General features: G+C 39.3%; 1 protein-coding gene across 1 annotated transcript; it reads right to left on the bottom strand.

The window, feature by feature from the left end:
* Window positions 1-25,788, bottom strand: LOC143933854 (zona pellucida-like domain-containing protein 1). The gene is made up of 11 exons (XM_077456940.1): window positions 25,687-25,788; window positions 23,872-23,968; window positions 21,482-21,708; window positions 19,031-19,218; window positions 14,859-14,931; window positions 13,980-14,077; window positions 7,324-7,410; window positions 3,513-3,672; window positions 3,344-3,434; window positions 1,340-1,375; window positions 1-255 (listed from the first exon to the last, which is right to left on the bottom strand). The coding sequence occupies exons 2-11, from the start codon at window positions 23,957-23,959 to the stop codon at window positions 152-154; spliced, it is 1,152 nt and encodes a 383-aa protein (XP_077313066.1). The 5' UTR covers window positions 23,960-23,968; window positions 25,687-25,788; the 3' UTR covers window positions 1-151.
* Window positions 25,789-27,636: the final 1,848 nt, after the last annotated feature.

Raw genomic sequence — 27,636 nt, 5'->3', positions numbered from 1 at the left:
TGTCTATAACAAAGTATGTTTATTAAGTACTTTAACCAGTAATATATATAGTGTTTATTAGCATTCTATACAATATACCCTTATTACCGATAATCAATATAATTCAATTTAATTATTGCACTGATTATAGTTAACCCGCTTCATGAGTAGATTAAAAACATTTTAAGGAGATAGGTGTGAAATTAAGCCCCACAACCAACGCGATGATGAGCGTCATAAGAAGACTTGTCTGCGATTCAGACCACTGATATGTCCCTGTGTACAATATAAAGGAAACGTGTTAATATATACAAAGGTCATGAGATATATTGTTGTTTTACAACAAAGGAAACATCATGCATCATTGCATTTGTATTTTATTATTTTTTTACATTATACAACACAAAATGATTAGTCCTGAAAAGCTGACAATGTCAGTAATGTGTTTTTTGTTAAACATACCAGTTGATTCTAGCAGATTTACTGGAAGAGGATGGCAAGTGGTGTAGTTAGGGTGGCACAGTGGTGTAGTGGTTAGCACTCTCACCTAGCAGTAAAAGGATCATTGGTTTGAATCCCAACCACGACACTAGCTGCCTGGAGTTTGCATGTTCTCCCTGTGCCTGCGTGGGTTTCCTCCAGGTACTCCGGTTTCCTCCCACCCTCCAAAGACATGCAGGTAGGTTAATTGGCTTCTGACCCAAATTGGCCCTAGTATATGAATGGGGACCTTGGATTGGGGGCTCCTTGAGGGTAGGGACTGATGTGTGCAATGTACAGGGATAGGGACAATTGTAGACACTCACTCAGGTTGAACTGGATGGACTGGTGTCTTTATTCAACCTTACTAACTATGTAACTCTGTAATCTGCCCTTTCAAATTCCCTCAGCATTGTCACACCTTTTTTTAAGCCCTGCTGCCATCAAAGTTACATGGAGACACAGACTCTTCTCCTCACTTAACAGCACCATGAACCTGGAGAAATAAACTGGTCTTCCCCACATGTGTGGTGTCACTTCCAGTAATGTCCCCTCTCCAAAATGATTGACAGCTCGCTTCTTCAAGATACCTCTGTAGTTTGGGAATAGGAAGTGTGACCAGGCCTGCACTGGCCATAGGGCTCCCCAAGAATTTGGTGTCCAAGGTAGACATGTGCTGATGTTACTCTCCACCCGTAACCCTTGCCCAGAACATTACAAAAGGTAGCGGGGGAACATGGCCTTAAAAACTAACACATTTTTTAAAGGTCTTTTTTTACCATATGTTACTAACACTATATCAGTTGTATGTTATTGAAATCCAGTTTTATTAGTGTTGATTTACTTCTTTACATCTGCTTTACTAAATGGAAGTTCTTACCTCCACTGGAAACACTGGAGACTTGGCTTGCCTTATCTGCAAAATATAAAAGATTCAACAATAAAGAAACTTGTGCAGAGAGCTAGTTTGAAAAAAAAAAGTATCTTCTCAGAGATCCCTCACAATGACCTGTTTTGATTACTAAAAAATACACCATCCATCAAATGGCCATTATGTCTTGCAGCATACAGCGTTATATTAACAAAAGTGGCTGCTGCAACTGCTACCAGATCCATGACACCATTCTATTGTTCATTGATGAATTACAAGGATGGTGTTTTCTTTATTTTCTCCTCTTGTATCACAGATAACAGAATTTGTAATGCATCTTGTTAACAGCTATAGGAAGCGTTTTAAATTACAAATAGTTATGAGTTGTGTGTTATAACATTTGGTATAAATTGTAGGTAACTGTCAGGGGAAGATAATGCTATTCTTTTCCCAACCACAAACATCTTTATGGGACATTTAAAGAATGGTTATTTTATTCACTTTTATACTTTCCTCCTGCATGAGATGCCTTGTAGGTTTTAATTTAGTAGACTTCAGAGGATTTTACAGTAATGCTTTGTAAAAAGGAAAACATACATTTCTTTCTTGAGTCTATGCCAGTGGTAAACTAGAGCTTTATGGCTCGTACACACGATCCAAAAATCAGACGAAAAATACCGCTTTTGAAGCGATCGTATGATAATCGTATCGTTAGTAGTTAGAGTTTTCGAGAGCCGATCACGACAATTCATCCGATATTATTCGATTGGACAAGCACAAAAAATTTTCTCGGACGATTTTCGTTTAGTCAGTACAGTTGTCATCCAAAAATACAATACAAATACATTACAACACATGACATCACTTCCGATTTTTTTTTTTCTGTCGTATGAGAATTTTCGTGACTATAGTAACCTATTCAATTTCTACTTGCGGCTATTAAGCGAAAAAGGTCAGACAATCTGTCGTCCGATTTTCAGATCGTGTGTACGGGCCATTAGTCTAAAAATAAAAGCACTTTAGGTTGCGTGATAATATTCAGTTATATCCCATGTAACAAAAAAATACCACCTTTGTCCAAAAGAACACCTCCCCCTACTGGGACATAGATAAGGACAAAAACACATTTTCATAGAGTGGAGAAAAAGTTAGAACTTACAATGTTACTATTGCATTCCTATGCCTTCCTGTCTCAGGTTCATATATAAACCCCAATTCTTCTATGGGCATCGCAGAGGCAAGGGATAAGTTGAAAGTCTAACCCAGTAAAACCCTCGTAGAAATTTTGATTCTTTCCCACTCTTTCTCCAAATTTAAAGAATACTTATCTAGAATTAGGCTTAGCCCTTGTAGACACGATCGGAGATTCCGACAACCAAATCCGTCGGAGTAATTCCGACGGATTAATTCCGGAAGAGGTCTGGAAGTGATGTTGCATACACACGGTTGGACTAAGTTGTCAGAAAATCCGATTGTACATAACGTGATGACGTTATTTCGTTACGATGGGACTACGTTCAGGCTAGTAGCCAATAGCTTTGGTCTAGGAAATTGATCTGAGCATGCGTGGCACTTTGCTGTCGGAGTAGGCTACACATGATTGGAGTATGTCCGATCGGAGCATTTTGTCGGAAAATTTTACCGGCAAGTTGGAAAACATGGTCCGTCGGATATTCCGACGGAAACAGTCCGATGGAGACCACACACAGTCGGAATATCGGACAAAACGGTCCGATAGGACACATTCCGTCGGAATCACCGACCAAGTGTACAAGGGCTTAAAGTGCTTCCAGTTTTGGACTATGAGTCAACATCAATTGTTTTTTTTTTTTGTTTTGTTTTTTACTTTTGTCATGAAAAATTACCAGACAAAAAATTAAAAGGGTATGCTTTATATTATACTGTATATTTTTTAAACAATATGATTTCCTGCACTTATTTTTTAGCTGACATTGGAGCAAAAGTGAAAACCAATACACATAAACATTTCACGATTTCCAAACAAATCCTTACCAGAAACAAGTAAAGGTCCAAGTGAAATGACAACTGAATCTGTTGTACTATCAGTATTAGTCCCTCTCTTCCTTCTTGAACCTGAACAAGTCTTTAAAAAAATAAAAATAAATTAAAACATATTTCAGTTATATCTTTAATTAAGCTGTTTTATTAAGAGATAACTTACAGGACACTGGCCAGGTAGACAAAGTCTAGTAAAGCAATGTAAGTATATTGTTGATGCTGGTTGTCCACTGTGCTGCACAAAACGGAAAGACTTGAAGCTGAACCGGGCAAACTTATCCACTCCTCTGGCAATAATAGAAGTCTGTTGTGCTGAAGAACAACTAGGGCAAAAATGAATTGCTGTTGATATTTCAGTAAAATAAAGCAAACAAAAATATGAACATTTTATAAGTATTACAGGTATAATGAGTAATTATAATTCAGTAATATCATACCAGGATGAATTAGCTCCCATGCACATGCACACGAGTTAAGTCACCCTAGACCAATCAATAAAAATAGACACTAACCCAAAAGAAGATCAAGTAAAGATGTTGGCAGTGAAATGGGAAATTAAAGACATTGCACAACTGGAACGTTAAGTGCTATGCATTAAGGTGAAAAACCTTCTGTGCTGTAGCTGCCCACAAGAGACCTCCTTTTTCTTACCTGAAACCAGTCATTCCCAAGGCGAGCAAGAGCACAGCAGCTCCATCCGCTGTCTCGGATCCTCAATGGATAGATTGGTAGCAACAGGAGCCATTGGCTTCCACTGCTGTCAATCAAATCCAGTGAGATGGGAGCCAGGGGCGAGGCCGAGTCCTACTGTCTGTGTTAATGGGCTCAGGAGTGTACCGGCACGAGTCACTCCATGGAAAGCAGCTCTCTGTGGGGGCACTACCAAAAAAGGAGGCTTGAGGCCACTCTGTGCAAAACCCTTGCACAGAGCAGGTAAGTATGACATGTTTGCTATTTTGAAAAAAAATAAGAAACCTTTACAATCACTTTAAATATAACACCATTATGAATAGAAATTGTAACGCCATTAAAAGATTGTTTATTTATGTCTTTGAGAATAAGTGTTGTAGGTTCATTCACATACAGTGCCTTGCAAAAGTATTTTTTCATGTTTTGTTGCCTCAAACTGGAATTAACATGGATTGTTTGATTGTTTGAGGATTTGCATCATTTAATTTACAGAACATGCCCAAAACTTTGAAGATTTTTTTTTTATTGTGAAGCAAACAACAAATAGGACAAAATAACAGAAAAAGTTAATGTGCATAACTATCCCCCCCCCCCCCCAAGTCAATACCTTTTGTGGCTATCACAGCTCCAAGCCACTTTGGCTAAGTCGCTTGCCACATCTTACCACTGGGAATTTTTGCCCATTCCTCCTTGCAAAACTGCTCCAGCTCCTTCAAGTTGGATGGTTTGCGCTTGTGAACAGCAATCTTTAAGTCTGACCACAGATTTTCTATTGGTTTGAGGTCTGGGCTTTGACTAGGCCATTCCAACACATTTACATGTTTCCCCTTAAACCACTCAAGTGTTGCTTTAGCAGTGTGTTTGGGGTCATTGTCCTGCTGGAAGGTGAACCTCCGTCCTAGCCTCAAATCACACACAGAGTGGTACAGGTTTTTCTCAAGAATATCCCTGTATTAAGCACCATCCATTTTTCCCTCAACTCTGACCAGTTTCCCAGTCCGACTGCTGAAAAACATGATGTATGACGTTCTTTCAGTGATGTGATATGTTGGGTTTGAGCCAGGCATTTTCTTTGATAGCCAAATTTTAGTCTCATCAGACCAGAACACCTTCCTCCATACATGTTGGGAATCTCCCACATGCCTTTTCGTAAACTCAAAACGTGCCATTTTGTTTGTTGCTGAAAGTAATGGCTTTCTTCTGGCCACTCTTCCATAAAGCCCAACTCTATGGAGCGTATGCCTTATTGTTGTCCTATGTACAGATACTGTAGTATCTCCTGTGGAACTCTGCAGCTCCTCCAGGGTTACCTTAAGTCTCTTAGTGCTGCCTCTCTGATTATTGCCCTCCTTGCATGGTCTGTGATTTTTGGTGTGCAGCCGTCTCTTTGCATTATTGCTGTTGTGCCATGTTCTTTCCATTTGGTTATGATAGATTTGATGGGGCTCCTAGGGATCATCAAAGATTTGCATATTTTTTTAATAACCTAACCCTGACTTGCAATTCTCAACAACATTGTCCCTTACTTGTTTGGAGAGTTCCTTGGTCTTCATGGCAGTGTTTGGTTAGTGGTGCCTTTTGCTTGGGTGTTGCAGCCTCTGGGGCCTTTCAAAAAGGTGTGTATATGTAATGACAGATCATGTGACACAGATTGCACACAGGTGGACATCATTTCACTAATTATGTGACTTCTGAAGGTAATTGGTTGCACCAGAGCTTTTTATAACAAAACGTCATAACAAAAGGGGTGAATACATACGCAAATGCCAATTATCCATTTTTTATTTCTCAAAAATTGTTTTATGTATATATTTTTCTAATTTTACTTCACCAACTTAGACTATTGTGTTCTGATCCATCGCATATAATTCAGATTAAAAAAAACATTGAACTACTGTAAAGGCTGTAATGTAACAAAATAGGTAAAAAGCCAATATGAATACTTTTGCAAGGCACTGTATATCTAAAACTCCACAAAAATCAAGATAACAAATGTTATTCTGTGTCTGATATCAAAAAGAAAGGTACATTTATGCACAAATAATGCAGTTATGAGAATTAAGCGGAGTGATAGGAAAACTTATTTTGCAATAAAATTATTTAGATTTTGGTTAAATTGGCCTTAAATGTTACCAGTCAAATTAAAAAAACACGGGGGGGGGTTTACTAAAACTGGTACACACAGAATCTGGTGCAGCTGTGCATAGTAACCAATTGGCGTCTAGGTTTTATTGTCAAAACCTAATTGAACAATCTGAGGTTAGAATCTGATTGGTTATTATGCACAGCCGCACCAGATTCTAAGTGCACCAGCTTTAGTAAATTTCCCCCCATATTGTTTTATGTTTTAACAAAACCATATAACCATCATCTTAAAGCTGCAATTGTGATCAGTGCCCTTGTTGATAAATAAAGCCAACCCTACTCATAGCTCTAAGCCCTTGTATACATTCTGATGGAAAACGTCTGATCGGACAGTGTTGTCAGATAATCCAACCGTGGGCTCCATCGGACTGTTTCCATCGGAATATCTGACCGACAAAGTTTTAGAGCTGGGCTATAAAATTTTCCAACAACATGATTCCGATCGGACAAAGTGCCACACATGCTCAGATCACATTCCTAGACCAAAGCTATTGGCTACTGGCCTGAACGTAGTCCCGTCCTAACTAAATTACGTCATCACGTTACGAACGATCGGATTTTCTGACAACTTTGTCCGACCGTGTGTATGCAACACCAATCCGACGGATTTTGTTTGTCGGAATGTTCGACCGTGTGTACAAGGGCTAACACTAAGCATAATCCTGACCCCATCCCTGATGCTAGCCCTTCATTGACCAGCAAACAAAACATTTACAAAATCATTGACACCAATAGCAGATGCATCTCAGGAGTGACAGAGAGTATGACTGGTTTCTTTGGATTACTAACATCTGATTACCAGGACAATGTCCTATTTAGAAGCATACTGTATGTATGAAAATAAAACAAGAGGAGGTATTTTTGACCCATGGCTAGTTTAAGAAATCCATACATTTTACATATAACTTATGAGATTGGCATTAAACCTATATAATATTAAATGTATATCAAAGAGTACTACTCAAGTGTTACATCCGCAACATCAACACATTAAAGAATTCCTGCTGGCTTTCTGAAAAACAATAATATAGCCATATTCTCAAAAAGCCATGTTTTATTATTATATAAACTGATGTCATAATTTGGTAAAACTAGATGTATTGCCACTTTCTTACATAAGATATAATATGAGCAATTACCCGGTGAAGAAATTGTAGCTGTCATTTTGTCCAGGTGAAACCAAAGGAGAAGGAGTAGCAAAGCATCCATCTAGGTATACATTGTAGCTGTGGGGGAAATGAGAACAGCAGTTCTATAATACTGTGTATGTCCAAATGTCGTATCTCTATGTTATAAATCTCAAGGGAGATACTAATACTCAAATATAAACCTGTAAACATAACTGGCCTCTTTCACACAAGGCGGATCCGTTTAGCAAAGTCCACCAGCTCAGCAGGAGATCGCTCCGTTGAATTCTGCTGAGCTGGCGGATGACAGGTCCGTCTCTGCTCACTAGCTGAAAAGGGCTTGTCAGAGCATTCCTATGGAGAGATCAGACGAAAATGGATAGCAAGTCCATTTTCATCAGATCTCATCTGATCCACCAAGGCAAATGGCGAATGTATCACCATACGTCTGTTTTTAGCAGATCAGATGGCGGACGGGTGTCAGCAGACACATCTCTGCTGACATACGTCTCAACACAGGAGTCAATGAATGGCCTGCTCATATCCGGATCCGAGCTGACTTGTCGTGTGAAAGGGGCCTGACTCTAAATACAATTTGTAAGAAACTCTTACTGGTTAATAAATGTAGAATTTGTAAAAGAGATCTGTAGAAAACGTTTTCTATGTTACAAAAGGACAAGGCTGTGTTTCCCTACACACCAATAGCCACTGGAATAAAACGTAATCTTTATTAGGGATTTTTAAAATTTACTGTATATTAAAGACGATGTGCTTATTTACTCATAGAGGGAGCTGTAAAAAAGTGTACAGCGAGAGATTGGTTATTAGGGATGGGCCGAATACCCTCCGATTTGGTTCGCACCAGAATACCTTGTTCCCTTAAATATCCTGCCTGGGGGTTCCCCTTAGTCTGCCTGTAAAGTGGCACATCTGTACAATGCATAGAACATGCCACAGCAATAATGACATGTCCAAAGGAAAAAATGTCATTTAAACTTGCTTACGGCTGTAATGTATTGCTGACTTTCAGCAATATAGATGGAATTATTTTTTTTTAAACTGCGTGGGGTCCCCCCAGTCCATACCAGGCCCTTAGAGTCAAACCATGGGCGGTGGTTGCTGGGGTCTGCGGGCAGGGTCTTATCAGGATCTGAAAACCTCCTAAAACCACAAGAGACAGTTTTTGACAAATCCTTTATTAACCACTTCAATACAAGGCATTTTCACCCCCTTCCTGCCCAGGCCAATTTTCAGTTTTCAGCGCTGTAACATTTTGAATGGAAATTGCGTGGTCATGCAACAAATGTACCCAAATTACTTATTTTATTGTGCTATAAACAAAAGAAGAGAGACAAGTTTGAAAAAACACAATATTTTTAACTTTTTGGTATAATAATTATCCCCAAATTAAAAAATAAAAAAATATATTTTTTCCTCAGTTTAGGCCGATATGTATTCTTCTACATATTTTTGGTTAAAAAAAAATCGCAATAAGCGTATATTGATTGGTTTGCTCATAAGTTATAGCGCCTACAAAATAGGGGATAGATTTATGGCATTTTTATTAATATTATTTTTTTTTTACTAGTAATGGCAGCAATCTGCGATTTTTATTGTGACTGTGACATTGTGGCGGACATATCGGACACTTTTGACACAATTTTTGGATCACTGAGAGTTATACAGCAATCAGTGCTATAAATAAGCACTGATTACTGTATAAATGTCACTGGCAGGGAAGGAGTTAACACTGGGGGCAATCAAGGGGTTAAATGTATTACCTAGGAAGTGATTCTAACTATAGGGGGAGGGGACTGCCTGAGTGAGGAGACCGATCGGTGTTATATACTAGGAACACACGATTTGTCTCCTCTCTATTGACAGGATGTGGTTCTGTAACGAGCAACCGCGAGTGCCCGGTGGACATCGTGGCCGCTTGCCATCGGGAAGCCGAGGATGTCATATGATGCCCGCCCAGCATGGGAGATCCCATCTGCAGATGTCATATGATAATGGGCGGGCAGGGTTGAAAAATAAAAAAGTGTCCCGCAATGTAAATCCACCATCAATCACACCGCCCGACAAACCTGAAAAATAGCAAAAACGAAAATGTTGACGTAAACGGGTGAACCCACCCCCTTCTGATGTCAACATAATTTCAGAAGGGGGTGTAGTCACCCGGTTACATCACTTGGTGGCCTTGCTCTTGCACCTGCCTTTGGCCTTGCCCTTGCAACCTGCCTTTGGCCAATCATGGCTCTCACAGTACATTGCGATGTGATTGGCCAAAGAATACAGGTCAGGTGCATGCTTTTTGTCCAATCAGCAGCCTTTAATGGATTGCGATCATGCAGTGCATTATAGGGTGCTCGTCAGTGGGTGAACATCCTGCAAGCGCCCCATATGTTTGTTCTATGAACAAACGAACACCCAATGTTCGAGTCGAACTTATGTTCGACTTGAACAGTGGGCCCATATCTATTGGTGATTAAAAAACAAACAAGTCCTCACTACTAATTCTACCCCACAGTATTCCTGCAGAACAAGGGGACATACATAACATCCCAAAGGTCAATTTTAGATCTCTGGGATAAGAGACAAAAAGTAGAATTTATTGTGCCCAGATAAAAGGAAATTACCTGCACTGGCGATAACTATCCTTTTGTACAACATAAATTGACGGTACCAATTAGTTCTCTAAAATTCTGTGATGTTGGGGACAAAGGTAAATTCTTTTTTTTCTACTTAGTACTATGTCTCCTCAAAATAACAATTTAATAGGACCACTATCACCTCAGCAAGGAGATCACCAGTGCTCACCCCAATAAACCATGTGCACCCCCAAAAAATAATCAAAATTCAAAGAGTGCTCCCAAAAGATCCAACATGTTTCACTCCAATAAACTAGATTTTCAAATGTAGTTATATACTAGTCATTCAAAGCTGGTTGCCATGCTCATTGTGCAGTGACGTCATATTCTATATACATATCGCACATGCGCAGACATCATGATGCTGCATGCTTGATGACGTCTTCATGTGGCGAGTGCAATGTCATCGTACAGTGAGCATGGCGACCATCTTTGAATAACTCTATAAATAGGGGAAATACAAACAGAGCCCCCATTTTTTTAGTTTGCACCTCTTCTTATTTTGATTTGTTTTACTTCTTTTGATTTATTTCTGCACCCCTGACGAAGCTCTAGTTTATTGGAGCAAAACATGTTGGGTCTTTTGAGAGCACTCTTTGAATTTTGATTACTTTTTGAGGATACACATGGTTTACTTGGGTGGGGGCTGGTGATCTCCTTGCTGAGGTGATGGTGGTCATTTAAATAAACCAGCTATGTTACTTGGATGAGGCATAGTGCCCAATAAAAAAGGGGAATTTGCCTTTGTCACCAAAGTCACAGATTTTTACAGAATTATTTGGCATCTCCAATTTATGGCCTCATACAATGGGTTATAATATCATGCAAAAGGACAGTTATTGCCAGTGCAGGTGGTTTCCTTTTATATGGGCACAATTTATCCTTTGCACTGCAGGAATACTATGGGGTGTAATTAGTAGTGGGACTTGTTTGTTTATAGACCTTTTTTTTAATATAGTTTTTTATATCTGCTTGCAGACCACTCCACAAACATTTATTGTAGCAGGGCTGCCACTGTACATTGGATCACGTAGCTGATACGTGACCAGCGCATCTGGGTAGGGGGGCACAGACGCATCCATCACTCCAGCTGTGCAGTGATTGGTTACAGCACAAGCCAATCAGTGGGTACCGTCCAATGATTGATCACTGGGACCCGCTGATCGACTTTCACGTAAGAAAGTTCTCTGTTGTAAACAACACAGGGCTCCAAACACTGACAGTTGATCTTGTTGTTTTCTAATTCCCTGCTAACTAAGGGCTTAGTAAAAGCGGCACACACACACACACACACACACACACACACACACACACACACACACACACACACACACACAGTTCATTGTTAGGCACACAGTTAACCCCCTAATTGCCCCTAAATATTAACCCCTTCCCAGCCAGTGTCATTAGTGCAGTGATAGTGTGTAGCAGTGAATAGTATTAGCACTGATCACTGTATTAGTGTCACTATTGATGTCAGTTAGTATACCCCCCAACCAGCATCATCTAGTGTCAGATTGCCCATCACACTATCAGGCTCTGTTCACAACTAGGCATTTTTTCGCCACTAAAAAAAGGCACTAAAATCACAGAAAAATCACCATAAAAGCGAGCAACTTTTAAATGTTCAGGTGTGAATGCAGGCGTTTTTCAGGTGTTCTGCTTCAGGTGACAAAACGCTCAGATGTGAACAGGTGCCATTGAAATGAATGGGATTTTGCTTGTTCAGTGTTTCTCAGGCATTTTTTCGGGCATTTTACAAGCTGAAAACACTCAGGTGTGAATGAAAGTCCCACTATAAGTCGATGATCAACACCATTACTAGTAAAAAAAAGAAAAAAATGGCAGTATCTAGACCATATAGATGATATGACTTTCACGCAAACCAAGTAATATACACTTATTGGTATTTTTTTACCAAAAAACATGTAGCAGAATACATTTTGGTCTAAATTCATAATGAATTTAGATTTTTACATTTTTATTGGATATGTTTTATAAAAGAAAGTAAAAAATACTTTTTTTGTTCTTCAAAATTTCAATCTTATTTTGTTTATATTGCAAAAAATGAAAAAGCCAGAGGTGATCAAATAATCATCAAAAGAAAGCTATATTTGTGTGAAAAAAAAGTATGTAAAATTTTGTTTGGGTATAGTGTTGTATGGCTGTGCAATTGCCAGGTAAATTAGCACAGTGCTGAATAGCAAAAAAAATGGCCTGGTCATGGAGGGGGTAAAATATTCCAGAGGGCAAGTGGTTAATTATGATCACCGACCTCTCTGTGTACTTGTACATTTTTGGAGCTTTTAACAGCGCCCCACCCCCCATGTGTAAGCACATACAGTCTTTGATATGCATTTTATTAAAATTTATAATAAAAGTTATTATTTTATTACTTTTTAGTTTTACTTTTATTATTTTACTTATTTTTTACGTTATTATTTATTGGTTTTATAAACATAGGGAAATGCACCTTCATCCTTTTGTAACATATAATTGCCACATTGGATCCTATTTACGTTCAGAAAAGCAAAGGCCTCTATTAGTTGTCCGAAAAAAAAACATTTTCTATCCAAAAAAGACTAAAGCTGGCCATACACTGATCGAAATTTTTTTGGTTCATCAGGGACTTGTATTGATCAGTGAATGGTCTGAGTCACTGAAACTTTTTTACGCTAAGCCAAAAGTTAATTTTAAAAGCAGTATAAAAATATAAAATTATTAAATTAAGAAGTTTAGAAAGGAATGGTGAAGACGTATACACAGAACCTGTTAATCAGTTTAGAGATATTAGGACAGTGATTCTCAACCAGGGTTCCGTGGAACCCGAAGGTTCCTCCAGAGGTAGCTAGGGGTTTCTTCAGCATTGGGCAATTTCTGCCTTTCGGATAAGTTCCCACTGACACTATTGATCTTTTTAGCTATCTGTAAGGAGGTAATTCTTCCCAATGACCACAAGTGTAAGGACCCTTCTTTCCACTGACCTTCACACTAACGTATCATGAGTTGTAGACTTCTAATTTTTAGCAAGGGGTTCCCTGAGACTATTTCAAGGGTTCCTCTGTGTTGAAAAGGTAGAGAAAGGCTGTGTTAGGACATTGATGGATGATAGGTTGCTAGGGTGATTGCATTCCTACCTTGTATTTGTGCCTTATTAAAAGAAGATAAATTGATGGAGCAAGAAACTAGCAACAAATCATCTAAAATCAAGGATAAATCAGGGAGATTAAGTTGAAATACCTATTTGTAATACTGATTTTTCTAACTCTGGTAATTAAATAATGATAGTTTTGTGCTATAGCTGACAAGAGCCATTGTTGGGTAACCCACCTTTTTTAAATATCTCTTTATTAGTTTTTTTTTCCATATCCATTATACATTTCACCATTTATATTCATCGCTCTCTTATGAGCTTCCATAAAATCCATTCATAGTCATGTCCTCAAATACTATAAAATTGTACATATACATTTATACATTCATATCCCTATTACTCCTTTTTTCTTCTCCCCCTTTTGGTGGGGCTTGCCCTATCTCCATACTGTTTTATCCTGATGCTGTTACGGAATTTTCTATCCAACTTGCTCATACTCTCCCATATTTCTCTCCATGTCCTCTACTCCAATATGTTTCCCTATATCAGTGATAGCGAACCTTGGCACCCCAGATGTTTTGGAACTACATTTCCCATGATACTTATCCACTCTACAGTGTAGTAGAGCATCATGGGAAATGTAGTTCCAAAACATCTGGGGTGCCAAGGTTCGCCATCACTGCCCTATATAATGGTAGATTACTATTTACAAAATTTTCCCACTGTGGTAACATTGGAGCTTCTGCCTTCTTCCAATTCAGCACTATTGTCTTTCTAGTGTCTTAGCTCTATACAAAATTGGTACCAGTGTAGAGATGGCAGGATTTATGTCTTTATTTATGTAAAAGAAATGCTATCTGTTTTACATAATTACACTTTTTATTTTTTTACAAATTACTACTTATTATATGAAGCTTACATACCTTGTTGTTGTGTTATTACTGCTTACTTGAACATATATTGTTTGTTTTAGGCCAAAAACTGTCTGGTTTGATGCAACTGCAGTGGAAAAGTTTTGATCCTATTCAAAACAGGTAAGAAATGATTACAATGCTTTATAGCTACAATAATTGACAATTAATCAGATGAACAATAACAATCAGCAAACACAAAAAGTTACTATATATTCTGTTTTTAATTAAATATCTTGCATAGAGATAGACAAACAAATTAGTATTTGATTTACTGCCAATGTGGACACATTTGCTTCACTGGAGTATATGGACAGCCTGAATAGGTTTGGTTCGGTTTAAAAGTATATTTTAAACCATAATGTTTTACTTTTTTAATTTTGGAAGAAGTAGGGATAGGGTAAAATCCTTAACTTCAAAAGAAGTTAAAGGACATTTCTCCAAGGTGAGATAAAACCCTTCTCAGACAGTTGTCACCAGAACAAGTATTTATCTAGCAGGGACACAGACAGAAATAAATACCTAACAGAGGTTCAAGCCCTTTTCAGGATTGTTTCCCCTTTATTTTCACTTGGTAAGCCTGTAAATAACACATTGCCTGTCCATTCATGTCTACACTATTTCTCTCTTGTCTCTATAGAGGGTGCCATTTGTTTGTCAACATTGCAAGGTAGAATGATGGAGTGTAATAGTAATTTACAAAAGAAAGACGAGGATGTTTGTGCTTTCTTTTTGATTCACATGAAGACAGTATCTGGCAAGATTTACAGGGATTTTCTCTACTTGCTAAAAATGTTCTTCACCTAAACACTAAAACAGCAATCACACCTAAAAACTGGCAATCATTATTTACAATACAAAGACATTTGAGGGTTTCCCATGCAAACTTACAGTGAAAATCTCCATTCGCAAGGTACTGATAAAGCTTCCATTGTTGCTGTTAACGGCTACCTCTCCAAATGACCTAGGGAAAAGAGAGAAAGAATGCATCAAATGTGCCCCAGAAGACAAAATACTGAAATATTAAGTTCCAACTCCAGGCAGGATTGTTTGCTATGAGGGTGGGCTAATAATACCTCTGAGAGTGTTATTACATTCTCCTTCTCCCGCAGAGAAGATTTTCCTCTCTTCCTGTCCTAATGTCACAAGGACTGGGGATAATAGAAAATCTCTCCAATGGGGGAGCAAAACAGATATAAAAAACATTTGTGGGGAAATGTTAGAACCTATGCCAGGTTACTAGAGTTACCACCTCATTCCTTTAAACCCGAACACATATTGATTACACAGGTTCTGTGGTTGATTAAGGTGGTAATTAAACTCACTTGGTGCCTTATCTGCATTAAATTAGCCTCAGAACCTGTGTAATTCATATGTGTTCGGATTTAAAGGGATGAGGTGGCAACCCTACAGGTTACATTTGCTATCTACTTCTTTCTGTCCCATAGACATTCATTTCCCTTATCTCTAGCCCTAGTGTTACATAGACCTAGAGTGAGGGGAAATATCCTCAAAAGAAATGCATATAACAATAAAAATTGAATAGAAAATTAATCTTCACTATAAGTGCCAAAACATCAAAGGTATTTAAAAAAATAATGTATTTCTTTGTAGCATTAATCAGGGCAGGCTTATCAAGAACAGTCAATTATTAGTAATAAGCATCCAAACTTTAATTTCTGTATGGCAGTTTACTTTAAAAATATTCAGTAAATGGAAGTTGGGTGATCTCTGTGACAGTAGTGAAGTCAGATAAACCCCTAAGTAAAGAGAATGGGGAATCGTACTAAACCCAGTGCCACCATTACTTATCCACAGTTTGCAAGTTGGACCATTAGATTTGAATCATGTATCTGTAGGGCAATACAGAAAGCTGACCATTCCATATAACCCTCACATTTGAACACAGCCCAGCTCAAGACAAGCAGGCTGTAATGAATCCCATTAAACTTCAATGGTAGAAGATAGTTACAATTTCAGCAGTATCATAAATCCTGCTTAGTCAGAATCTTCAAAGCCTGTCAATGAGCCTAGTCATAAATGGCTAATTTGATGCTGTAAAACCTATTAACAGGATATCTCTTAGTCTAGGCCTGCTAATAATGGTCCTAAAATGTCCATGTGGTACACGATTCCATGATATACATCCATGAGTTTACACAAATGCAAGAAGGTATACCGATCAGACCAAACATGCCAATGTTAAATGTATACAGAAGACAAACTGGTCACATTACATCTGCTAGGGGTTGTATACCACTGGATTATATAATATTTGGTTTCTACCAAGTCATGATTTCACTTTATGCAATAATATGTTTGCTGTCAGACTGAAAAACAGGGGCATCTGGAAATTTTGATGCAATAGAAAAGCTGGCACTGAGGGAGTAGCTGCTGGATTATCCTAAAACACTTCAACACCCCTCAACCTATTTTTGTGAATGCCCATCCAAGGTACCAGAAAAGATGGCTGCATCTGCAGCTCAATAGCTCTAAATTTTCCATCAAAACTATGTACGAATAACAAGAGTCTTTTACGAGAGCTGTCAGAATTTCACTCTGCTGAAACAAAAAAGACCAAGAAAACCTTCTTAAAGAGGAGCTTCAGTCTCCCGTGAAAAAAGTAAAACAAATACTGTAGCAGCTGCCTTTTAATAAAAGGACACTTACCTGTTCAGCGATCCAGCACTGTGCTCACCTGAGCCAATTTTTCAATGGGCTTTGGGTCCAGGTTTCGGCATCATAATTAAAGCGGTTGTATAACCACACAAAAAAAATTATTATAGGCTTACCTGTAGGTAAAAGTATACAACCACTTTAAGGGAAGCCTGCAGTGAAGCCTTGTGGCTTAACAGCTAGCTTCCCGCTGCACATGCATGAGCTGCGCATTGTGAATGGTCATGCAGTCTTCTGGGACTTGTGATGTGTTCCAGGAGGCTTAGGGTGGGGAGCGGGTGAACTCGGATCACTGTGGCAATCTGGGTGGAAGAGGGAACGGGTACCCATCAAAACTAGGTACCCCCCCCCACAAAAAGTGCCAAATGTGGCAAAGTAGGGAGAAGGGCAAACAAGCAGAACCACCTTAAGTATTCTCTAACTGTTGCCATATGGTTGTTACTGGGAAGTAGATAAGGGGGACAGGTGGGGGGTCCAAACCCCCTACCTGCAGAGAATCTATCAGTAGACACAACAGCCAAAGGGCCCTTTCATATGAGCATTCAGTTTAGATCTGTCTGTCAGTTTTTCAGATGGATCCAGACTGAACAGCAATGCATGTCTATGGGCAGGTGGAGGTAAACTGATAATCATCCATTTACAGCTGCCTATACCTGTGTCCATTCAGGTCATCTGTTTACATCGGTTTAGTTTATGTCAGTTTTTAGGTAAGAAACTATTGTTTATACTTTTGTCAATTATGATTGTTTTCTGCAACGACTAAAGAAACGGAAGCAAAAACAGATGTAGACTGATGTGAACTGAGCTGAGCAGAAGATATATATACAAACTCATAGAAACAAAATCTATATTTTCTTAGCAAAATTAATGCATTCATGTAAAAACCTTCTGCCTTTGGAACCACTTTAACTGACAACAGCACTCTATACTCTGTGCTATATTTAATGTGCTCCTGAATGTCGGGCTGTATATGACACGACCGTGGTCACTGCATTAAAATTGTTCTAAAGACATAAGGACTTCTCTACATTAAGGATCCACCTGATCAGACCCATCCCCTTGCAAAGGGATCCCCTGCAGCTACCTTTAGAAGCTGGCTTTCCTGCACTGCTGCTCCTGCCAGCTTCAGGTACTGCATGGGGCTTGGGGAAGCGATGTCCGGTGACATCCCTCCTTCCCCTTCCACAGCCTGCAGATGCTGGCCACATTGAAACCCCCCCCCCCCACCGGGGATTACAGGGGGGGAGCGGTGCGGGTGGGGGTGAAGTTGGGGCTTGGCGGGGCTTAGTAAACATGTGTTTACCAATCCCCCTGTAGTACAGTTGGAGCAGACAGCGATCACTACAGATCGCTCCTATATATCCCACTGACAGCTGATATATAGTAACCATGAGTGTTACTATGTATCAGACTATCATTTTATAAATGAATTAGGAATCTCTATACAGATTGCTTATTCATTCAAGTAAAGTGCTACAGAGAAAAGGACTATCTTCAGTCCCTTTCTCTGTCTCAAGAAGAGATATATGGGGGTCTGTTTAGACCCCTGATATCTCATCAAAGACCCCCCCAAAAAAATATAACTGTAAAAAGTAAAAAAACAAAACAAAACATGGTAAGACCCAGTGACTTTTTTGGGGGACGGCAACCCCCCCGATCCACCCACACTCAGCCTCTCCACAGTGCCCCCCCCCACCACACTCACCCCTCCATGGCCTCCTTGGCTTCTCCTCCCGACCAACCCAATCCGCCCCCTGTCCTAATTGACTGGGAGGACAATAGCGCATATTAATTCCCTACAGTCACAAGTGGGTGGGTTCGGAGCACGATGCTCTACGCCCCAAGGTCAACCTTTTTCAAGCTAATTAGAGCCTCAGGTTCTAATCATTTTCTTAAAAAAAACTCATACAAACAGACGAGTCCAGCACCCCGGCTCCCCTAATGGACCGGTCGCAAACTCTGAAAGCTAGAAATGAAAAATAAAAAAGCAAAGGAAAAATTGCAGAAATGGTCTGGCCACCTGAGTTTACAAAATGGAGCACAGGGCCTGGCAGCAAAAGGGTTAAGCCCCTCTCACTGTTAGCACAATCTTTCCACACCCACAATTTATACTCCTCTGGGTACTCAAGGCCGATTCCCCCTACCCCCCCCCCCCAGGAAAAACATATCTATGGTCCTAGAGGCACATAATTGTCTGAAATGTCTTTATATCATATGCTGTAGCAATGATAGTACCCTTCACTGGAATCACCTGAACTCAATAAATGACAGGGTTGTCAACATACTTTTTGCCATATTTTCAATAACTATCTAAATAAGACTTCTTGGCAAAACCATTATAAGACCTTTAAGCAAATTCAGATGTTAAATATTTTAAATACACTTACGTTAAAAGTTCAGTATTGTTCAAGAGGTACTGCATAGGATAGCGACAAGAAAAATCATAATGTAAGTTTGTGCTGTAGGAGACAAGTCCCGGTTCTGTTAATGGGCTAGAATCCACAAATCCAGAGATGATTACTGTTTGGACATTTGAATACTGGCTGAATGCTCCACTGCCAGCTTCACTCACAATCTGTGTACATATGGAAAAAAAAATGAAAAAAATGTTAACTTAAAATACTCCTATCTTTTGATGTATTGGACCTTTTTTTTTTAAAGATGCCTTTGATCATTTTCATTGTAACAAAAAAATTCCACCATGACAGTTACAGTAAAGCCAGATTACCAATAACAGTGTTCTGTGTAATATATATAAGCCCTTGTACACATGGTTGGACATTCCGACAACCAAATCCGTCGGATTTTGTCCGACGGATTTTGTCCGAAACTGTTGCATACACACGGTCGGACAAAGTTGTCGGAAAATCCGATCGTTCAGAACGTTATGACGTTATTTTGTTACGACAGGACTACGTTCACGCTAGTAGCCAATAGCTTTGATGTAGGAATTTGATCTGAGCATGCGTGGCACTTTGTCCGATCGGAATTCTCTACACATGATCGGAGTATGTCCGATCGGAGCATTTTGTCTGAAAATTTTACCAACAAGTTGGAAAACTTGGTTCGTCGGATACTCTGACGGAAACAGTCCGATGGAGACCACAGACAGTCGGAATATCTGACAAAACGGTCCGATCGGACATATTCCGTCGGAATCTCCAACCGTGTGTACAAGGGCTTAGAGTTGTTACATTCCGAAACCTTCATGTTGTGTGTGTGTGTATATGTATATATATATATATATATATATATAAGTTTAGATCGAATGTACAGCATAAATCATGGAACCAAAGTGGATCAGACATCAGTCCCTGCACCCCATATTTTATCAAATCGTTTAGGAGAGCTCCTAAAAATGTGTAGGTAAGGTGGTATAATGGTAGGGCCGCATTAATGAAATTCTTCTATTCTGTAAGGGTTGATGGAAGGGATCTTTCCCAGGGGACCAAAATAATCTTCTTTGCATTGGACATTTGGGAGACCTAAAACTGATTCAAGAAATCCACATACTTGTGACCAAAATGACTGTATCCAAAGGCATAGCCACAGGCCATGGTAAAAGTCCGCCTCTAGACCACAAAGGCAAAAACAGAGTGGAGTTTATCTGAGATTAAGTTTCTATATGCGACAGCTCCGGTAAGCAGTGGAAGGCACCGGATTACGGCGGGAGGGTGGACCCTTCTCCCGCCACCGATAAAAGTGATCTCGCCGCAGGAGCGGACCGATCTGAAGAAGTGGATACTGGGGTTATGGCAGCTAGCTGCTGCCATAACAACGATATCCTCCTTCAAACAGCCGCTGTAAAACTATGGCAGGCGGTCTGTAAGTGGTAAAGGGTGTGCATACTTATGCAACCATATTATTTTAGATTTTATTTTTACTTCCCTCCACCTAAAGGATTTCAGTTTGTGTTTCAACTGAGTTGTACAATTTATAGGTCACATTAAAGGTGGAAAAAGTTCTGAAATGATTTATCTTTGTCTCATTTTTTTACATCACAGAAACCCGACATTTTACCAGGGATGCGTAGACTTTGTAGATCCACTGTAGGTACGTTGCAAGTTTTTTTTTTTAGAAAACATTGTAACCGAGTCCTCCCTGTCTCTGTTTTTAATAAAAAGCTGCATATTCTACTATGTCCTTGGAAGCATAGTTCCTGAATGGGAGTGTCTGTGTTTATTCTAATCATCTGGTGCTCTTTATGTGTTCTAATGAGGAAAGTTGCAGTGTTTGCCTCCCTTTAGAAGTTAACTTTCAGGGAGTATCTTACCAAATATACAGTCTAATGACCATTGCAAAGGATGTCTAAAATTGTACTTGTATCTTAGTGCAAACTTATAGGAAAATCAGTAAGCCAATCACACAAGCAGTAAATGAAATTTCCGGGGAAGTTCTGTACTTCATCTGTGTACAGAAATCCTCCAAGTTGCCATACTGAATTGAATTTTACAGAAAATTACAGCACTTGCAGATTGAAAAGAAAAGGTCATTTTTAATAACATTATATTTCAATATGGCTTGTGTAGCAATGTTATATTACTTATTTGTATTTGCGTTTTTTTTGGGTTTTTTTTCATGAAAGTGGCGTTACCATTTAATATTCCATGCATACCAGTAATTTTTAGCAGATATCAAACGTTCAGACTTAAAATGGCCAAGTACAATTCCAATCAGTCAATACATTCATTACCAATTTGTTTTTCATTTCCCTATAATCCAGATCACAAATACCCATGTACAAAAATCAAGAGTTATATCTATTACTAGAAATTTTCAGGTGCTATGTAAACATGATCTATTGAGGCTCTTATTTACTGTATACCAGTGGTACTTACTTGAATTATGTTTCCACATACATTACTACTGGAGTCATCAAGAAGTAGAGTAAAATTCAGCAATGGAGTATCGGTTGAGTTATCCCAGGTACCCAGACATCCTGTATTGTTGCGTTTTCCATTAAGAGCAAGATCAGATGGATTAAAGTTAGCAAAGTAAACTGGGCATACTTTTATAGACAGGTGAATATCTCTTGGTCCACAATTTACAGAAATGTCAGTGTTATCTAGGTAGATAAAAAATAAAAATACAATACAGCAGCAGTTTAGGACACCTGATATTAAAACTTTAAAAAAACTTGTATTTTGCCATTATTCATAGGAAATATCCATTCATAGTTTCACATGTTAAAGTTTCGCTGGGCAATGTGCCTTCTTTTTTGGACTTTTTTTGATACAATTAAAAAAAATGGTTTTGTGAATGCACACCAATTTAGAAATATATTACCAAAACTATTAGGATGCCTGCATTTACATGCACATGAACTTTAACGGCATCCAAGTCTTAGTCCGTAGGGTTCAATATTGAGTTGGCCCACCTTTTGCAGCTATAACAGCTTCAACTCTTCTGGGAAGGCTGTCCACAAGGTTTAGGAGTGTGTCTATGGGAATGTTTGACTATTCTTCCAGAATCACATTTGTGAGGTCAGGCACTGATGTGGACAAGAAGACCTGACTCACAGTCTCCTCTCTAATTCATCCCAAAAATGTACGGGTTGAAGTCAGGACTCTGTGTAGGCCAGTCAAGTTCCTCCACCCCAAATTCACTCATCCATGTCTTTAGGAACCTTACTTTGTGCACTGGTGTGCAGTCATGTTGGAAGAGGAAGGGGCCATTACCAAACTGTTCCCTCAAAGTTGGGAGCATAAAATTGTCCAAAATATCTTGGTATGCTGAAGCCCTAAGAGTTCCCTTCACTGGAACTAAGGGGCCAAACCCAACCCCTGAAAAACAACTCAACACCATAATCCCCCCTCCACCAAATGATTTGGACCAGTGCACAAAGCAAGGTCCATAAAGACATGGATGAGCGAGTTTGGGGTGGAGAAACTTGACTGACCTCAACTCAATAGAACACCTTTAGTATGAATTAGACCGGAGATTGGAAACCTGGGAACCAGGTCTTCTTGTCCACATCAGTGCCTGACCTCACAAATGTTTTTCTAGAAGAATGGTCAAACATTCCCATAGACACACTCCCACTGGTCCAAATCATTTGGTGGAGGGGGGATTATGGTGTTGAGTTGTTTTTCAGGGGTTGGGTTTAGCCCCTTAGTTCCAGTGAAGGGAACTCTTAGGGCTTCAGCATACCAAGACATTTTGGACAATTTCATACTCCCAACTTTGTGGGAACAGTTTGGTAATGGCCCCTTCCTTTTCCAACATGACTGCGCTCCAGTGCACAAAGCAAGGTCCCTAAAGACATGGATGAGCGAATTTGGGGTGAATGAACTTGACTGACCTGCACCCGATATAACATTTTTGGGATGAATTAGAGAGACGACTGGGAGTCAGGCCTTCTCGTCCACATCAGTGCCTGTCCTCACAAATGTGCTTCCGGGAAGAATTGAAACACATTTCCATAGACACACTCCTAATCCTTTTGGACAGCCTTCCCATAAGAGTTGAAGCTGTTATAACTGCAAAAGGTGGGCCAACTCAATATTGACCCCTACGGACTAAGACTGGGATGCCATTAAAGTTCATGTGTGTGTAAAGGCAGGTGTCTCACTACTTTTGGTAAGTAGTGTATGTTCTGCCTTTTTTCACAAACAAATTGAAGAGAATTTACATCACCTTCAAGCTGCCATTATGCAGAGTATTCGGTGACCATTGAATGGAAAATAGTTTTACTTAAGGCGGTAGTAAACTCCACTTTTGAACTTGTAGTTACAGGTAAGCCTATAAGGCTTACCTGTAGGTGCAGTGAATATCTCCTAAACCTGCGGTGTTAGGAGAAATTCTGAAAACTGGAAGCAGCCATTAATGTCACCGGCGCATGCACACTTTGCCCTGAAGGGGTGGCATGCCATCCCTTCGGAGATTGGTGCCGTGGCCAAGACTCCAGTGCACATGAAAGGAAGTGATGTCATTGCAGCTCGGCCATTCAAAGGGCCAGAGCCTGCAAACCCAGAAGGAAGACCGGGTGAAGATGGAAGCCATATCAACATGACAGAGCATCGTTGGAGGACTTCATTTTGATGTTAGTCTGCCATAATGTGCTAGTATGTGGCAAACTAGCACAATATGGCTTAAACCACTCTGGGGCTCATTGTTTTTTCTTTTTTTAGTTAATCAAAGAGTTTACTACCGATTTAAAAGTGTCAACTGGAAGATTTCAAGGCAAGATTGAATAGAGGAATAAAGATTTTCTACACATTAAACATACCTGGAAGTCGATTATATATTGGTGAGCAGACTTGTCCAAATGATGGATGTGAAGATACCACTAACATCAGAATAAAGGCTAGATTCATTTTCAGATCCTATAATCAAAGGTACATGAATAATAATTAATGATACTAAAAAACACATTTTTTTATTTTTTTTGTCCAGGTGCGCATGAAATATGACATATAAATAACAATGATGGAATTCAAGAAATAAGTTACAAAACTTTTCTGGCAATATGACCCCTTTATGTTTAATTCTTTTTATTAATATTCAGAGGGAATATAAAAAGGTACAAACCATAAACACCTTGCAATAAGGTTTACAATACAAGTAGGCCCATTAGCAGCTGATAACAAGCACGCAGTATGTAATCAAATAAATGTCTTTAATTAAGTCCAACTGTGAACAGGTGATGCCAATGCTCAGTTTAGGGCATGTAGGCACTGGGAAGCTGTCAGCAATGTAACAGCCCTCTACACTGGGCACTTTGATCACTTTAATGCCAGCAGCGACCAGTGTGCTTGCAACCAGCAACTCATCCCCAATCTCCTTGAGCTGTCAGCCAGGAAATTCCCCAGCCAATTGCTGGATGTAAACATATGGGGTAAGGATGCTGATGAGAGATGAGTATACTTGGACAATGACAGGAATCTCCCAGTCTGGGAGTGTCAGGGGGGGGGCATGCTCAGATCAAATTCCTAGACCAAAGCTATTGGCTAGTAGCCTGAACGTAGTCCCATTGTAACGAAATAACGTCACCACGTTCTGAACGATCGGATTGTCTGACAACTTTGTTCGACCGTGTGGATGCAACAGTTTCGGCCAAAATCCGTTGGACAAAATCCGTCGGACAAAATCCAACGGATTTGGTTATCAGAATGTCCGACCGTGTGTACAAGGGCTATGACTTGGCTGATCCATGAGAAGAGTGAAGGAAGGTAATAACTGCAAGTACACCACATGTATCAGCCAAGCCAGTCACACAAGGAGCAATGTTGGATCCCAGCATTGTATATAACAAGCAAATGTCTTCCCACCCATAATTGTTTGGGAACACTTGTCTGTCCATGTCCAGGTTTGATAGTACAGATTTCTATCATTTTAAGAGTTTTTATTTAATATAAAGTAATTCCCTTAGCTATACCATGTTGCGTTGTTGAATGCTACATCAATGTTTCGTAATAGCATCAGTGCTGGAGTCCATACATAAACCATAAATCCTTTATTTAATAAAATCCAAAAAATCCAGTATTGCAACTAACGTTTGGCTAACAAAACTTTACTCATAGCTGATAGCTCTAAGCTTAGTGCTAACAATGATATAATACAGGTATAATTAATATAGAAAATCTTTTGAAAGGACACAATATTTTTGGAAGCTTTTTTAAAAAAAGCTGTAAAATGCCTTTATTGACAATGTCTAGGAATCTCACAATAAAACTGACATAAAGATTAGTCTCCAAAAAGTATAAAGGGCAATGATTCTGTGTTAAGTGCAGTATCCCATTCCAATAGACAATAGCTTACTGTAATGAATTGAGAGAAAGGTGAATGGATTGGTATACTGTACATTGCAAATTTGATAAACTGTTACAGATTAATTAGCTAGTTGCCTTTTTTGTAGTCAGTTTTTAAAAAGGATAAGCTCTGCTAAATGTTGTAGGTTGTATTCTGTAGGTCAAATTATAATATATTATAAACACATTTTAAATTGTCATACATACAAATATACTGTATGAAAGACTAGTTATATGTGATGAAAAATAATTCTGCATTAAGTTACTAAAAAGTCTACATGTAATTTACTCACCAGATACGGAGGTGTCAATCAACACTGCTGACAGTAAGAAAATGCAGATAAAGCCTTGAAAAGGTTTATAAGAGCTCTTGAAAGACGGAAGTTAATTTTAGAAGTTTCAACCAATACCTATGTTTTGGGCACATTTTTATTTTGTAACATCAACTGGAATTTCATCTTTGTGGGTTTTTTTTTCAAGAACAAAAGATGATATCACCAACAAAGAGTCATATTTCTAGAAGAGAAAAAACAAATGTCAGAATTGCAATATATAGGTAACCTGAAAACAAAGCATAATGTGGCTTGGTTTCTGCATAAACAGAAGCATAACAAGAGACACCCAGGTTGATAATCTATCTGAAGTGCTTGAGACTTAAAAGAGAAGTATGGGCAAAGCTTTTTGGCCATACTTCTCTTGTGGGTACAATTTGGACTCCTGTGACCCTTACTCAGCCTATAGTGGGCCTATAGTGGGCTAAAGTCTTCTGTCCACTGAAGTCACAGAGTCCGCCAGACAATTTGATCCTGTGTGGGCTCCAACTGACTTTTTCTTCCCAAAAGTCCAGTCGACTTAAGCCCCATACACACTATCAGATTTTCTGCTGATATTTGTCTTCAGATTTACCAAAACCATGTAGTAGAAGGGCCTGCCTGATTGCATACAAATTGAAACTCCTAAGGTTTGACCTCATATTATCTGAAGGAAAAAGTCAGCAGAAAATCTGATAGTGTGTATGGGGCTTAAGAAATAAGACTTGCTTCAAAATTGTCCGCCGGACTCAGCTTTTAGCGGACAACCCGCTCGTCTGTGTGCTAGTCCGGCGAACTAAAAACCAACACTAGGGCAGCTATTGGCTACTGGCTATGAACTTCCTTATTCTACGTCATCACGTTCAAATCCGCCAGACTTTTGGTGTGATCGTGTGTGGCCAAGTCCATTCGCTTGAAAGTCCGGCGGACCTCAGCTGCAAAGTCCATCTGATTGTCCGCCGGACTAAGTCTGCCGGATAGTCTGATCGTGTGTACGCGGCATTAGTTGACCAGTAGTAGTGAAATAAAAGAAATTACTGTAAGCTTAATACCAAGGGTATACGAGTCAAAAATAGACGATTTCACTTGTAGTTATCATAGATATTTTTAATATAACCCTTTTGAAATTCAAACCAATGGCTAATCAATCTGGAGAAGCCTTCTACCGCGTACACACGATCGGACTATCCAGCGGACAATCCGACGGACTTTGCAGCTGAGGTCCACTGGACTTTCAAGCGAATGGACTTGACCACACATGATCACTCCAAAAGTCCGGCAGATTCAAACGTGATGACATAGAATAAGGAAGTTCATAGCCAGCAGCCAATAGCTGCCCTAGCGTCGGTTTTAGTCCGCCGGACTAGCACACAGACAAATGGATTGTCCGCTAAAAGCAGAGTCCGACTGACAATTTTGAAGTGAGTCTTATTTCTAAGTCCGCCAGACTTTTGGGAAGAAAAAGTCAGCTGGAGCCCACACACAATCGAATTGTCTGGCGGACTCTGGTCCGATCGTGTGTATGCAGCATTCCAATATTTTCTGAGGTTTCACTTGCAGCCAAACCTAACCCTAATAGAGTACCTTGGAGGCTAAAGTAAACGGCTGTCCCAGCCAGCTCAGTTCAGCCAACAACACACAGGTCTGAATAGAGACTAAAGAATTGCCTATACCTTTTCGCTATGTCTAAAATGATCTAATCTGCCAGATAATAATAGGGTTACGGGAGACCCTGCAATCCTAACATACCATGGGCTGTACAGTATATTTGATAGGACCCAGTTTTTCCCAATTACACTCACTTTGAAATGTTGAAAGATTTTCTGCTCAGAGATAAATCTACTTGACTTTAACATGGATCTACATTTTAGAAAAATACATGAAATAAAAGAGCCCCAGAAGCTGAATTTAATGTGATATGATTATAATAGT

This window comes from Lithobates pipiens, unplaced genomic scaffold (genome assembly GCF_037356315.1).
Source record: "Lithobates pipiens isolate NorthernLeopardFrog02 unplaced genomic scaffold, aLitPip1_a1.2 Scaffold_27, whole genome shotgun sequence".
Lineage (NCBI taxonomy): Eukaryota > Metazoa > Chordata > Amphibia > Anura > Ranidae > Lithobates > Lithobates pipiens.
The sequence above is the reverse complement of the archived record's forward strand: the minus strand, read 5'-3'. Positions and strand labels throughout refer to the sequence as shown.

What these genes read in the sequence shown, in the direction of transcription:
- LOC143933854 (XM_077456940.1), bottom strand. Translation starts at nt 23,959, where the DNA reads ATGAATCTAGCCTTTATTCTGATGTTAGTGGTATCTTCACATCCATCA. An exon ending in GTCTACCTGGCCAGTGTCCT is followed by an intron (nt 3,435 to 3,512) that starts GTAAGTTATCTC and finishes ATTTTTTTAAAG; the next exon opens with ACTTGTTCAGGTTCAAGAAG. An exon ending in CTCCAGTGTTTCCAGTGGAG is followed by an intron (nt 256 to 1,339) that starts GTAAGAACTTCC and finishes TATTGTACACAG; the next exon opens with GGACATATCAGTGGTCTGAA.